Source organism: Panicum virgatum, chromosome 4K, assembly GCF_016808335.1.
Source record: "Panicum virgatum strain AP13 chromosome 4K, P.virgatum_v5, whole genome shotgun sequence".
Lineage (NCBI taxonomy): Eukaryota > Viridiplantae > Streptophyta > Magnoliopsida > Poales > Poaceae > Panicum > Panicum virgatum.
The window spans coordinates 37,988,952-38,002,622 of NC_053139.1; the positions used below are offsets into that span (position 1 = coordinate 37,988,952).

Below are 13,671 nucleotides of genomic sequence, written 5' to 3' on the forward strand. Positions count from 1 at the left end.
GTGCATTCACAGTCCAAACCTTACAGGACAATGTGTTTGCTAACGTCTGGTCACAATAAACAGTAAACAGTATATTCACATGAGAATGTATTATTTGACCATAAATTTTCATGTCGCAATGGACACCAATAATTTTATTCTCAGAATAAATTAATTATGGTTTTATTAAATATAATATATTATTTAACCGCATTACAACATCAACATATTAAACACAGTAGATGAACGTCAATAATTCTTAAATTTAATAAGTGGAAATTATTGATGGTGTAATTCTAATTTTTTTCTTAGTTCAAATTCAATCAAATTTTAGAATTACACCATTAGCATCACTGAAACACTGAAGTCGATAAGAGAGACCCTGAAACTTTAGGTTTCTCCTGCACTTCTGCGCTCATGTATTCAACTATGCTTTTGTTTGTTTCTGTTTATTAATTTATTTAGCTCATTTTCCATTCTAACGAATATAGGAGACTTTAAGAATATAAATACCAAGCTCATAAAAGGTATCAATAGTTTATATTAATATATTGATTTTTAGCTTAACAGTGTATATAATCAAACATATCGAAAAGTGATTTTTTTTCAAAGTTGAATATCAAATTAAATAGTTTTAATCAAAATTAAATCACTATACAAAAATAATTATATAAAGACATAATATTAATTTCTAAACACTGAGGGTTCTTATCTTGGCCAAATATATTGCCATGCAGGTGCAGCACAAAAATCAATGGTTCAATAATACTTAATAATTTGTCCTAACGTGAATATATTCTTTATCGAGACTTTGCGTAGTTATATTGCTGTGTAATGTTTGGACTATGAATGCATATATTTATCAAGTTATTGCATTAAATTGGGCATTTTACAAGTTTTTGGACCGATTTACACCCACATGTCAAGTTATTGCATTAAATTGAGCCTTTTACAAGTTGTTGAACTAATTTGCACCCACCTGACAAGTTGTTGTATGATGGGTGCAATTTACTCAATAAAAAAAATATAAAGTCACAAAATCCATGATAAAACAAAGGCGAAATAACTAAAATCATCCCTCAACTATCGCTCAAAGCTCAGTTTCGTCCCTGGACTTTGAAAACGTCCACTTTAGTCCCTGAACTATACTAAACAGGTCAATGTCGTCCTCCTGACAATGTGGCGTGCCATCGTGGACCGCCAAGTCAGCGCCCAATCATCATATGATGGAATTTGACCGCGAAATTGGAGATGATGAGGTATTGACAATTAGACTTCATTTCAATGGGGATTTTTTTCTTGATGGGTCACAGATGTAGTATTGCAATGGGGATTTTCGGGCCTGGGGCTGTGAGCGAATCTGAGTTTAGCTGGCTCGAGGATAGAAACGGTATTTCCCATCATATGATGACGGGGCGTTGACTTGGCGGTCCACTGTGGCACGTCACGTCGTCAGGAGGACGAAATTGACCCGTTTAACATAGTTCAGGGATCAAAGTGGATATTTTTAAAGTCTAGAAACAAAACTGAGCCTTGAGCGATAGTTGAGGGATGGTTTTGACTATTTCGCCTAAGGCCGTGTTTAGTTCCCCTTAAAATTCCAAAAAAATTCCAGCGCTACAGTAATTTCAAACGTTTGCCCACTAATTAGAGTCTTAAGTGTGGATAACTGACAAAATCCATTCCATAACCCCGGGTGTAATTTCGAGATGAATCTTTTAAGCCTAATTAGGCCATGATTGGACAACGTCGTGCTACAGTAAATAATCTCTAATGATGGATTAATTAAGCTCGTTAAATTCGTCTCGCGGTTTAGAATCCATGCATGTAAAAAAAATTTATAAATAAACTTTATTTAGTATTTCTAAATATCAAGATTCCGTTTTCAAATTTTTTAGAAAACGAAACCAAAGAGGGCCTAAGAGCAAGTTTTATAAGTGCGCCGACCGCCGGCTGGGAGGGAGGCGGCGATGGTGGCGGGCCCCGCCAGCTCAGCCAATAGCAACGCACGGAGTGCCTCTCCGCCGGCCTGAGCGGGCGCGGAGCGAGTCGCCCGCCTCCGTCTCTCTCCTCGGCCACGTCAGTTCCCAGCCGGTTTACGGCCGGTTATAATACATGCTCTAAAACAAAGGCACTTGACCCCGTAGACCCAAAGGCCAGGTGAGTCAGGTCAGGACGGTCGGCCCCGGCCTATCCGCTATTTATAAAATCAGAGCAGAGCAGCGTGCGCCCACACGGTCCAACCACCCGCCCCAACGACCTCACGCCCCTCGCCCCCCCCCCCCGCCCCCCCCCCCCCCCCCCCCCGACCCCTGTGCTCCTGCTCCTCTCCCGTCGGCGCGGACGCTGCTGCTGCGAGCTGGATCTCGCGGCGCGGGGGATGGCGCCGTCCTCGTCCTCGTCCTCGGCGGGCTCCCACGCGGGCCTCGCCATCGCCGCCACCGCCATGGCGCTGTCCGGCACGCTCGTCCTCTACTCCCTCTGCCGCGCCAAGCAGCCGCAGCTGGTCCCCTCCGCCGACGCCGACGCCGCCGGCGCTCCGTCTCCTCGCCTCCGGCCGTGCCTCTCCTCGTCCGGTAAGCCCAGCTCCGCCTTGGCTCTCGACAAGCCTTGAGTCCTTGACCGGCCGGCGGCCGAACCACCGTGCCGGTTTCTTGGCCGCTGACAGCTGACCCGCTCGTTCCCGGCGCGTCGCAGAGAAGCGGAAGAAGCGGGACAAGGCGCGGCGCGGGGGCAAGAAGCGGGTGCGCTTCGCGGACGACGTCGTCGACACTAATGGCGCCGCCCCCCGCGCGGCGGCGGCGCGGGAGGCCGAGCCGTCGTGCGCCGCGGCGGCCATGCCGGCGAACCGGGAGGCGCTGTACCGCGGCATGCTCCGCGGCCGCTCCATGCTCAGGGTCGCCTGCTCCTACTAGCCCCGCCGCCGCCTGCACCCCAACCAACCAAGCCTAGTTAACCGCTCCATTAATCTAGCTTCTCCTGTGTGTGTTGCCGGCGCTAGCTGCTAATTGCCCCCGATTGGATTGATCGCTCACTCGCCCATTGTTGGGAAGTTTTGTAATTAGTGGCCGTCCCGTACGCCGCGAGGGAGCTAATGATGATCCGTGCGTGCGTGTGTTGGTGCTGTTGTATTCGCTGCTTCCTTGTAGATTACTGTGTACTACTACTCTGCATTCCGAGTGATCATCAGTGAACGATTCTTCGCAGCTCCAAGCTCAAAGATTGGATCTTTCGCTTCCTTCTCCTCCCTCCCCTTCGCCCCAATTTCTTTTCTTCCCCTTTTTTTTGTGCAATTCAAAATTTTTTCGAATGAAGATTTCTAGAACCGCAGTACCAGGTAGGGGTTATCTGTACCGTTGAAGGAATCTTTGAGATTTGTGCCACCATCAAGGGCTAACCAGCTTTTTCTGTCCTTCGTCTGCACGAGCGTCTGGCAGAGAACAGATACGTATTTTTATACGGTCTGACGTGAGGCCAATCATTTGAACTCTCTCGTGTACCTTCTACTTCTACTGTGGTTCTGATTCTATACCAGACGCTTCCCTTTATCGGGTACCTTCTACTTCTACTGTGGTTCAAAATCATTTGAACTCTCTTGTGTCGCCCATCCCCTCCCCTCCTCTCCCTCACGGTACAGCTTCGTCGGTGGGGATTCCATCCTCTTCATTGGCCGCACCGGCGAGGCCCAGATCCAGGGCCGGCGAGTCCGGATCCGGCGGCGGCGGCGCGTGCCGGTGTTCGGGGAGTGGAGCTACTACTCGTCCTCGTCCTCCCCGGAGGAGCCGAAGCTGCCGCACTCCGGGGCCGCGGCGGCGGGGGACTCCGCCTAGTGGTACGCGGCGGCGGCGGAGCCGGACGCCTGCAGCGACGCGTGGTTCCGGTGCTCGCCGCCCCCGCGCAGGCCGCCGGCGCCGGCGGGGCAGAACCTGCCGGCGGGCCAAGGCGGCGTGCTCGGGCTGCCGTTCCAGTCGGGCCTCGTGGCGAGCGGGGACCCGCGGGACCTTCGCTTCGACCTCTCAACCGCCTTCGCGTCGGGCCCGGCGCTCCGCCTCTCGTACCGCCCCAACGACCCAGCCCTCCCCTTCGCGCACGCCATCCACGCGGGGCTCAATTGGGGCATGCGCGTGCCACCGACGCCGCCAGTCTCCGACCCCGCGGACCTTCGACATGCCGGCGCCAGTTCCATGCGGATCTGGGCGTGACGCGTCCGGATCTCGATGGGCTAGCACCAGATCTGGCGCGGCGCCCGCAGCCTCTCGGCGCCGGCGGTGCTGGACGGGGACCCATGGTGGCCTTGCCGTCGAGGGTCGTTCATCCTGCGCAGCCACGGCCGTCGACCAGGATGTGGGGAGGGCGGGAGGCACAGCCACAGCCAGCGGCGGCGCCCCCTGCGAAACAAGTGGTGCACCGGCGGCCTCGTCCTGGTTAAGCTCCAGACCCGGCCTCGCTCGGAGCAGCGGTCGAGGTGCTCCTGCTGGGGACCTGCTGGTGGGTGGCGGCGGAGGCGAGCAGGAGCGGCGTGAAGTGGAACGGCCGAAGATGCTGAGGCGGCTGCCGTGCGCGGCGTCGAGGATGTGGATGCAGCGCGCGCCCTCGACGACGCCGGCCGCGCGGTCGTGCACACCGGGCCTTGGCGTCCGTCCCGCGGCCTCACCGCTGCCGACGCAACCCGAGAGGCCCGCCTCGTGTCCTCCGTCGCCGCGGCACTCGACCGACGCGACGTCCCCGACGGGGACACCGCGCTCCAGCTCGCGGTCCGGCTCCAGCTCCCCTCCATGGCCTCTGTGCTCGCCGTCGCGGGGGCGGACCCCACCCTGCAAAACCACGCCGGGTGGACCCCCCGCTCCAGGAGGCGCTCTGCCTCGGGTGCAGGGACCAACGCGGGCGGCCGCGGACTGCCCCCGGGCTCGCTGCTCGTGCTCCACCGCGGCCGCCGTGAGGTGGACGTTGCGTTTTGCCGTGGCCTCGGCAGCGGGCGACGGGGGAACCGTCACATCCGACGCGTCCGCCTACCGGCCGGGCCGACGTCGTCCTCATCCAACACGGGTACGTCGCTGCTACGACGCGGGACACCACCTCCGCCTTCTCTCGCCATCCTTGGCGCCGTCGTCCACATTGTCGTCGGGCCGGCGTCGCTCGGCCCGTCCACCCCACCGAGCCGCCGAACCCGCCGCATTGAGCGAGGATGCCTCGCCACAGCCACCACGAGCCGCCCCCCGCTCGCCTGCTGCTGCGAATGCGGCTGCGCGGCACCGTGCTACTACCCTACATTCGTCTCGGCCCCGCCCAGCTCCACCGCGTCCGACCACCTCCTCCTCAGCTCCCTAGCGCCCGCCCAGCCTCCGCCACAGCCACAGCCCCCAGGCCCAGCCGGCGCCGGCACACTGCCGCCGCCTCCTCCCGCCACACACCACGCCACGAACCCCTATCCGTATCCCTACCCCTACCAGCATCAATACCAGTACCAGTACCAGCAGCATGAGGACAAAACCCACCTACACCCACCCTCCGGCGCCGCCGCAGCCCAACCCATCCGGCGATGGATAGCAGCACCAGCATCAGGTGGAGCACCACCAGCATCAGCAGCATCAGAGGGAGATGGAGAGCAGCAGCTTCTGCCTGCTACTGCTGCTGCTTCTTCAGCGACGAGCTCGCGGTGTCGTCGATCCGCAGGTGGACTTGGCCGCTGACAAGCTACGAGCTCCGCCACAATGGCAAAGCGCGAGCTTGCCCCATTCCGATGGCGACCTCATGACCATCGCATCCAGCCACGGTGAGTCGTTGTCCGATCTCTCTCTCTCTCTCTCTGAGGAATTTCTTTATTTGTTTTCTTATAGCAGGTCACTAATTTGTTGTGTATATTATTTCTTGGACTGCTTGTTGATCTGGTTCCTGTTTAGGCTGATTTGAGCTACGGGTTGTCCAAGGTGAAAGAGCAGCCTGCACCGACCGGCATCGAGAACACGACTAACCGGCAGGTACTTGGTGGTAGCAGGTATGCACTTCATTTATGGATGATGTTTGTGCTTGCCGGTCCTACTGTTTTGGTTGGTTAATTGGCTGCATAAGTGTACCTGCTCATTCAGTTTTTTTGCTTCATATTCAACATCTTTTGCTGTGTATATTGCCTAAATGCACCCCTTAACTATTTTAGAGGAGAAACGTTTTTTTTGGTGAGTTGAGATTCACAGCACTGTTCTGTTCCATTGGTTCACAACAATTTATGCTACGGATGAAGTAGCTATTTATTACTACCATGCAGTACCTAGGTATCCAATTTAGCAAATATAGGCTACAATTGTATTACTAGCATGAAGTTATTACAAGTTTACTACCTGTACCAGTACTTGAAACTCTGAATATATGATCCAAGGATTCTTGATTGTGCTGCTGTGTGCTTCGGTTTTGTCTAGATTCAGTCACATATATGCTTCGGTGTGGTTGTTAATTCAGTAAACTACATGCTTCCGTCACATATCAATTCAGTCATATATATGGTTGCATGTTCATGCTTTAGTTGTCCCTAAATTCAGTTCAGATGAAGCTGTCTGGCATAGTCCAAAAAATTCAGACATGGTAGATTAGTAATTGTTGTAGTAGAATGGGCCTCTTTTTTTTGGGAGAATCAGTTCAAATGAATCTGTTTGGCACATAAAAAAAATTGGAGCTGGCATAAAATTTTCTGAATCTGTTTGACATGCTTATTCAGAGTCTTGTTCAGGTGCTCTCCATTTGCTTGGCCATCGGTTGGTGCTCTCCATTTGCTTTCAGTCCGGTTCAAGTGCTCTCCATTTGTCTGAATGTATAGGACTATCGGTTGGTGTTTGGTGGTGGTGGCTAGGGCGCTGCTGCTGCCACTGCCATCAGCGTCTTTGGTGAAAGGTGTATGCGCTTCATTTATGGTTGGTTAATTGGCTGCATAAGTGTAGCTGCTAATTCAGTTTTTTTGCTTCCTATTCAACATCTCTTCCTGCGTATAATGCCTAAATGCACTTCTCTAACTACTCAACATCTCTTTCATGTGCGCATTGCTTCACGTGGTACCATGATTAAGGCATGATGTTGTTTAACTAGTTAATCTGCTCATTTGAGATGAATTTTTATTGCTGTTTTTAGTAATTCAATGTTTATATCGATGCTCAAGTGTGCTATGAGGGATGAGGCAGTACTACCAGGGTTTGCTATCCGAATAACAACCAGCAGCCTGCTGCTGTGACACCTTACCAGAGACCACACTATCGCTTTCTTTCCCTTGAAGCTGAGCCTACGCAACGTCCTGGTGCTAACTACGCTCACCATCGAAGCCAGCTACAATCTTCATGCTCAGGTTCGTCAACTATACCAATATTTTGGTCCTTAGGTTGGTCAGAATGTAGTTGAGTTTTGATATGAATATCCCATTTTTAATTCTCACAATGTTTGTGCATATTGGTACATGCACATTGTTTGCTTTTGCTTAATCATTCAAGAGAAAATACCTGAAACAAGCTTATTTTGACAATAATTGCATTATTGCTGTCTTCTTATACAATCTCATTTGTGTATTCATGTGTTAGTACAAGCTAATCTTTATGTTTAAATAAAGTGGTGCACATGTACTGACTTTCTTCTATATTTATCTTTACACTTGAGTTTTAAAAACATTTCTGGATTATAGTAGGTACACCGGGGCAACCGGCAATTGGGGGTAGCGTTGGGCGGTATGCGCGTGCCGCAGTGGTCATCGGTACCACATCCGCGACTTCCTCCGCAAGCAGTAGTCGATAGGTACTTCCACGAGCAACCTCATCTCCTTTTATGTCTTCACTCTTTCTCGGTGTTTATATGCTAATATGTACTCGTATGCCATATGCTGATTTGTGTATTGTGCTTCTCTTAGCATGTGGAGGTCCTGGAGGAGTGGAGGAGGAATGTGAGAGGAATGTATTAGCAAGGTTGTATGAAGGGGGTACTAGGGTGTACTAGGTAGCAAGGTTGTATGAAGGTTGTATGGAGTATTAGCAAGGTTGTATGAATGGGTACTGGGGTGTACTGGGTAGGAGGTTGTATAAGAGGAATGCATATAGTAAATAATTTAGATATTAATTGAAGTATTATAAACTTGATTCTTAAAGAGTTTGTCTATACAAGGATGTATATATATATATCACAAACGAGAATATGTAACGAATTTTATGCTTGTACAAAGTAGTATAATTTAAATATTAATTAAAACATTTTAAAAAAAATTGGTTCTGTAGATGATTCTCTTCATAATACATGTGAGAATATATAACACAATACTTATTAGGTGTTCAGACTCAATGGCTCGGAAATATATATGGTAGCCATTTGAAATATCAATTCGTTGAATAACTCACTTGGTATGTCTCGTACAGTCGAATGAAGAAAAAAGGTTAAATATCAAAACATTTGAAATTTGAATGTGTGGCTGTAAAGTAGTCATGTTACACCCTGCAACATTGCCGTTGGGATAAGACTGAAGAGCATTTACAACATCTGACATGCATATAGACCAAAACACCTTTATGCATGCCTATTCTGTAGCAGGACAGATATGTGCAAATAAAAAAAAAGAAATACAGAGTTATACATGAAACATCTCGGTACAAGACTTGCGGTCAGGATAACCTGTACCGGGGTACTCGGGTACAAATTGTGTTTTCGAATTTTTTCAGCTTTCTTGGTGACTGGTGCCAGCTTGGCGATAGATCATAGATCTTCTCCCCGGACCAGGTGCCCCGCCGGATTTGGGTTCCCCGGCCGGCTGCCGTACGATCATCAGGCGTTGCTGTCGGGTACGGCTTTCCCTCCGTTTCCGTGGAGGCGAGCGAGGCGCCGGGATTCCTGGCTGTGGGCGCTCGCTCGGCGGTGGCCGCTGGCCGGTGGGTGTGGTGCGCGGATGCGTCCGGCTCGGGCGGCGACAAACGCGGCGGCGGGTCGAGCGGACGGGGCCGGAGGCGTGCGCCACCGGCCGGGGATCACATGGCCCCGCTCCAGCCCGCGGCGCGGGCCCCCCCGTCCGTCGCCGTCGCCGTCGCCGTCGCCGTCCGTGTCCCGGAATGCTCCGCCCAACAAGTGTCCCGCTCGCTGGACGCAGTACGGCCCGCCTGTTGACAGGCCGCCTGCTCATGGGCAAAGTCCCTCCCGCCAGGGGCAGTTCCCATTCCAAATTGTGGCCCCGCTTAGTTCTCAAAATTTTTGCTACAGTAGTCATCACATCGAATCTTTCGACACATGCATGAAGCATTAAATATAGGTGAAAAATAACTAATTATACAGTCTGACTGATTTTCACGAAATGAATCTAACGACGTTAATTAATCCATGATTGGATATTAATTGGCAAATAACAACGAAAGTGCTACAGTGTCAAAACCCAAACTTTTTCATGAACTAAAGCCTGTGTTGTCGGAATCGAGCCAAACCCAAGGAATTTGCAGTTTTTCTTCCGGGATTTGCAAGGCTTCGATGAAACGAAATCCGGAGATATCCATGACCACGACGGATTCCGAAATCTTTGCCAAAACTGCAAATTTGGATGAAAAGTGATTGATTTGGGTATTGTAGCATATTTCATTGTTATTTGACAAATAATGTCCAATTATAAACTAATTAGGATTAAAAGATTCATCTCGTGCTAATCAGTTAAACTATATAATTAATTATTTTTAACTGTATTTAATATTTCATATATATGTCGGAACATTCGATGTGAGGACTACTATAGAAAATTTTTTGGGAACTAAACAAAGGCAAGTATTTCGACAGGTCACATAGGAGCACGCTCCATGATTTCTAAGGAAATTAAGAGGAGCCGCGGGCGTCGGGTGCGCCGGTTATACCAACGGCGCGCATGGCTTCGCGCTGGTGGACCGGAGCCTCGTGATCCGCGAACCGACCTAAAATTTTCAGGTGTAATTGATTTACGATTTATTCGGTAAGGAAAATACGGGTGGGATACGGTCCCACTGAATGATAAAGAACGTCTCCGGCGTGGTCGTCTCCGGCTCTTCTGGGGAGATGGATGTGGACCTGCAGCCTCCTCGCCTGTGCAGCCTCCACGCTGCCGCCGCTCCCCTCCCGCAGCCGAGCCCGCGCCGCAGCTCTGGCACGGGTGGCCTGGCCGGCCACCGCCGCTACGAGAAAGCCTTCGGCGACGAGGAGGAAGAGCAGCAGCAGGAGCAGCGGCAGCGCGCCGCCCGCGCGGACCGAGTCCTCGATGCCGAAGGGCCCTCCCGAGACGTCGTAGAAGATGAACGTGATGATGGGGAGCACCATTAGCCGCGGCTGCGAACGCGCCGACAGATCCGATGGGGGAGCCGGGCCTCCTCGCCGTGGCTCCGGCACGCATGTCCTCGCCGGCCACCGCCAACTTCGGCCGCACACAGAAGCTCGGTGAGGGCTCGTGGCCGGCAAGGCGGCGCCGGTTCGCCCTCCACTTCGCCGGCGGTTGGGTGTTGTGGCCATGGTGCCCGCCAGAGGAAGGTCTCCTTCGCCGGCGAGGCGCAGGAACCGGCATGAGGGAACGGCGGGAGTGCACCCGCAGGTACTCCTGGAAGCAGGCAACCTGGTTGAAGAAGAAGATGCACATCTGCGCAAACACCTGGAGAAGTGGTGGGCATGCAAGCGTTGCGGCAGGTGCTACACTGGCCAGGCCAATTTAGGCACACATTTGCGATTACTAATTTTTTTTCATGTTCTTCTGTTGGATGGTGTCCTTCCTTTTGCATCTTGTTCATGTACTTGTCTTATTTATTACCATACGAAGTTCCTGCTCTCAACTGAATCTCATAAACCAGTGCATGCATGTTGGCTTTCCCCAATTTGATTCGCCATTTTGTCATCTAGCTCAAATTTGAGGGAAGTCAATCTGATTTTTGTGTGTGATTGAGCAAAATTAAGGGGCCCTTTGGATTGGAGGGTAGGAAAAACATAGGGATAGAAAAAATGTAGGAATTGGGGTGTCATGTTTCTCCTATCCTATGGGAATAAAAAATATAGGATTAGTAACAACAAGTCCTTTGGCAGCACTACAGGAAACACAAAGGAATTTGGATGGATATTTTGAATTTAAGCAACTAGCCGTTGGCATGAGTACGCAATTCAACAAGCTAGCCGTTGGTGGAACTGCGTACATATATGTGTACTGGTGAACCAAGCCTTCATTTGCACTGCAGCCTTCAGAACTAGCCAGCTGCTCGTCACAACTATATTGCAAGATATCTGCGAGCCATTTAGCTCATCACAACACATTGCAAGAGATCTGACAACCATTTCATTTGGTAAGTCATAAGTCTCTATTTACTGCAGTTTGACCTTATCTCCTATTACATATTCATGCATTCATAATTTATTTCCTGCTTTGTCTATCCTGCATATCAGGTCGTAGATACCTGTACAACAAACTAAAAGCAGACTTATCCCTTGCATATCTATACTGCAGTTTCTGATTGGCATGAACCCAAACTATCGACGCCGATCACAAAATGACGATGAGTTTATGTTGTTTGTGCTTCCTACCCTGGAGGGTAGTTCATCGCAACCATCATCTACTAAGAAGCCCATACATACATCAAAACTATCAGGGGCTTGCCGTGTTAATGAAATCTTAACAGGTCATGAGAGTCTCTGCAAAAGGAACTTTCGTATGGAAGTTCATGTTTTCCATGCTTTGATACAGAAGTTGCGTGACAAGCAACTACTTGCTGATACAAGAGCTGTCTCAGTAGAAGAGCAAGTTGCTATATTCTTATATGCACTAGCAAAAAATGCAAGTAATGAGACATTGCAGGATGAGTTTCAACACAGTGGTGAAACAATAAGTCGGCACTTCGGAGCAGTGCTTGATGCAGTTACACAACTTACATGCATATACATACGGCCACCTTCCCTACACCCACATCAGATCTTGAGAAAACCAAAATTCGACCCCTTCTTTGAGGTATGAACAAATGAATGATTTGATTGTTTCAATTTCCCCAAGTTAAACTACTGTATAAAGATTGTGTCTTTTTTTTAAAATTTATCTAGGACTGTGTCGGCTGCATCGATGACACTCACATACCAATGTTTCTTCCATTAGATCAACAAGAACCATATCGGAATAGAAAGCAAACAATATCCCAGAATGTCATGCTAGCTTGTGACTTTGATTTAAAATTTGTACATGTGCATGCCGGCTGGGAGGGATCAGCTTCAGATGCAAGAGTTCTACATGATGCACTTAACCATGGTTTTCAAGTGCCTCCTGGTAAATATTTTCTTGTAGATGCTGGTTATGCAAACACACCGCAGTTTCTTGCACCATATCGTGGGACAAGATATCATCTAAAAGAACAAGGAAGAGCTAAACAAAGGCCACGGGATTACAAGGAGCTGTTCAATCTTCGACATGCACAGCTCAGAAACCATATTGAGAGGACGATTGGCATATTAAAAATGAGATTTCCTATACTCAAGACTGGCTCACACTACCCAGTTAACAAACAAGTTGACATATCTGTTGCTTGCTGTGTTCTACACAACTTCATACGCCTACAGAATGGAGATATGTTCTGGCCAAATAATTCAAATGTGGAGATTGATCCAGACCAGATTGTTGATGTGCCAGATGGAGACCATATGTATAATGATGATATACAAGCATTCAATAACTGTAGAGAAGTTGGTAATCAAAAACGAGATGGCATAGCACGACGGATGTGGGATCATTACATAGCACGTAGGACTAGATAGTTTTTTGACTGTTATGACAATCACGGTCATCTCGGACTAAGTTATTGCATCATAGCATATCAATATAGGAAAGCCTTCCCTAATCTCTCGGTTTGGGAAATCGTAAAGGAAATTCGATTTACAGATGCAACAAAATCAAACTGAATCTCAGATGGGGAGAATCAATTGTCAGATGTGGGAGAATCGCACTCAATCGTAGATGGGAAAAATTGATTCTCAAATGGAAGAAAATCAATTCTCAGATGGACGAAAATCGATTCCCAAATGTGGGGAAATCGAATCGAACCTCAGATGGGGAAAATCGAATCGAAACTCAAATGGGGAAAATCGATTTTTAAGATGGGGAAGAGAGTACCTGAAAGATAGGAGAAGCCCACCGATAGACCTGCACTACGTATGAAGTGGGTGCCTGTGAAGTTCGTAGCACTACTACAAAACAGGCTTTTGTTCCTGGCCATTTGTCCCGGCAGCCTTTGGGCCCGGGACAATAGGTGGCTTTTGTCCCGGGTCCAACGGCTAGCCGGGCCAGCGGGGGGACGGGGGCCTTTTGTCCCGGTTTGAGACACCAACCGGGACAAAATGGGAGTCTTTTGTCCCGGTTGGTGGTTCCAACCGGGACAAAAGGCCCGCGTAGCCTTTTGTCCCGGTTGGAACCACCAACCGGGACAAAAGTCCCCCCTTTTGTCCCGGTTGGTGCCTCCAACCGGGACAAAAGGCCTTGCGCCCCTTATCCCCTTCCCTCTCCCCCCGCCCGAGCCATTCAGCTCACTTGTTTTCTTGCTGTTCTTGGCTCGGGATAGAGGAGTTCTTGCTCATTTCTTCACCACATTTGTGAAGATCTTTGATTCCCCGTCCATCCATCTGCTCTAAAGGTTTGGGGCTTGTTTTTCTCTTCTTCCTTGGCTTGTATAGCTCATTTCATACTTTAGAAATAGAGAAAATGTGTAGCTAGCT

The 13,671-nt window shown here is 49.6% G+C and overlaps 4 protein-coding genes across 6 annotated transcripts; all 4 read left to right on the top strand.

Moving 5' to 3' along the window:
* The first annotated feature begins 2,228 nt into the window (after window positions 1–2,228).
* Window positions 2,229–3,199, top strand: LOC120703860. 2 transcript variants are annotated; one of them, XM_039988053.1, is made up of 3 exons: window positions 2,269–2,555; window positions 2,677–2,770; window positions 2,807–3,199. In XM_039988053.1, exons 1-3 carry the CDS (start codon window positions 2,360–2,362, stop codon window positions 2,892–2,894), a joined length of 378 nt encoding a protein of 125 aa, XP_039843987.1. In that variant the 5' UTR covers window positions 2,269–2,359; the 3' UTR covers window positions 2,895–3,199. The 2 variants fall into 2 exon arrangements, with proteins under 2 accessions (XP_039843986.1, XP_039843987.1); XM_039988052.1 differs by having other exon boundaries at window positions 2,229–2,555; window positions 2,677–3,199.
* Window positions 3,200–3,288: 89 nt separating this feature from the next.
* Window positions 3,289–4,526, top strand: LOC120702189. Its single transcript, XM_039985929.1, has 2 exons — window positions 3,289–3,309; window positions 3,810–4,526. The coding sequence occupies exons 1-2, from the start codon at window positions 3,289–3,291 to the stop codon at window positions 4,179–4,181; spliced, it is 393 nt and encodes a 130-aa protein (XP_039841863.1). The 3' UTR covers window positions 4,182–4,526.
* Window positions 4,527–4,587: 61 nt separating this feature from the next.
* Window positions 4,588–8,123, top strand: LOC120703861 (WAS/WASL-interacting protein family member 2-like). Its single transcript, XM_039988054.1, has 4 exons — window positions 4,588–5,752; window positions 5,880–7,306; window positions 7,637–7,746; window positions 7,859–8,123. The coding sequence occupies exon 1, from the start codon at window positions 4,755–4,757 to the stop codon at window positions 5,667–5,669; it is 915 nt and encodes a 304-aa protein (XP_039843988.1). The 5' UTR covers window positions 4,588–4,754; the 3' UTR covers window positions 5,670–5,752; window positions 5,880–7,306; window positions 7,637–7,746; window positions 7,859–8,123.
* Window positions 8,124–10,900: 2,777 nt separating this feature from the next.
* On the top strand, window positions 10,901–12,829 carry LOC120703862 (protein ALP1-like). 2 transcript variants are annotated; one of them, XM_039988055.1, is made up of 3 exons: window positions 10,901–11,264; window positions 11,365–11,923; window positions 12,013–12,829. In XM_039988055.1, the coding sequence occupies exons 2-3, from the start codon at window positions 11,438–11,440 to the stop codon at window positions 12,715–12,717; spliced, it is 1,191 nt and encodes a 396-aa protein (XP_039843989.1). In that variant the 5' UTR covers window positions 10,901–11,264; window positions 11,365–11,437; the 3' UTR covers window positions 12,718–12,829. The 2 variants fall into 2 exon arrangements, with proteins under 2 accessions (XP_039843989.1, XP_039843990.1); XM_039988056.1 differs by having other exon boundaries at window positions 11,426–11,923.
* The last annotated feature ends 842 nt before the right edge of the window (window positions 12,830–13,671 follow it).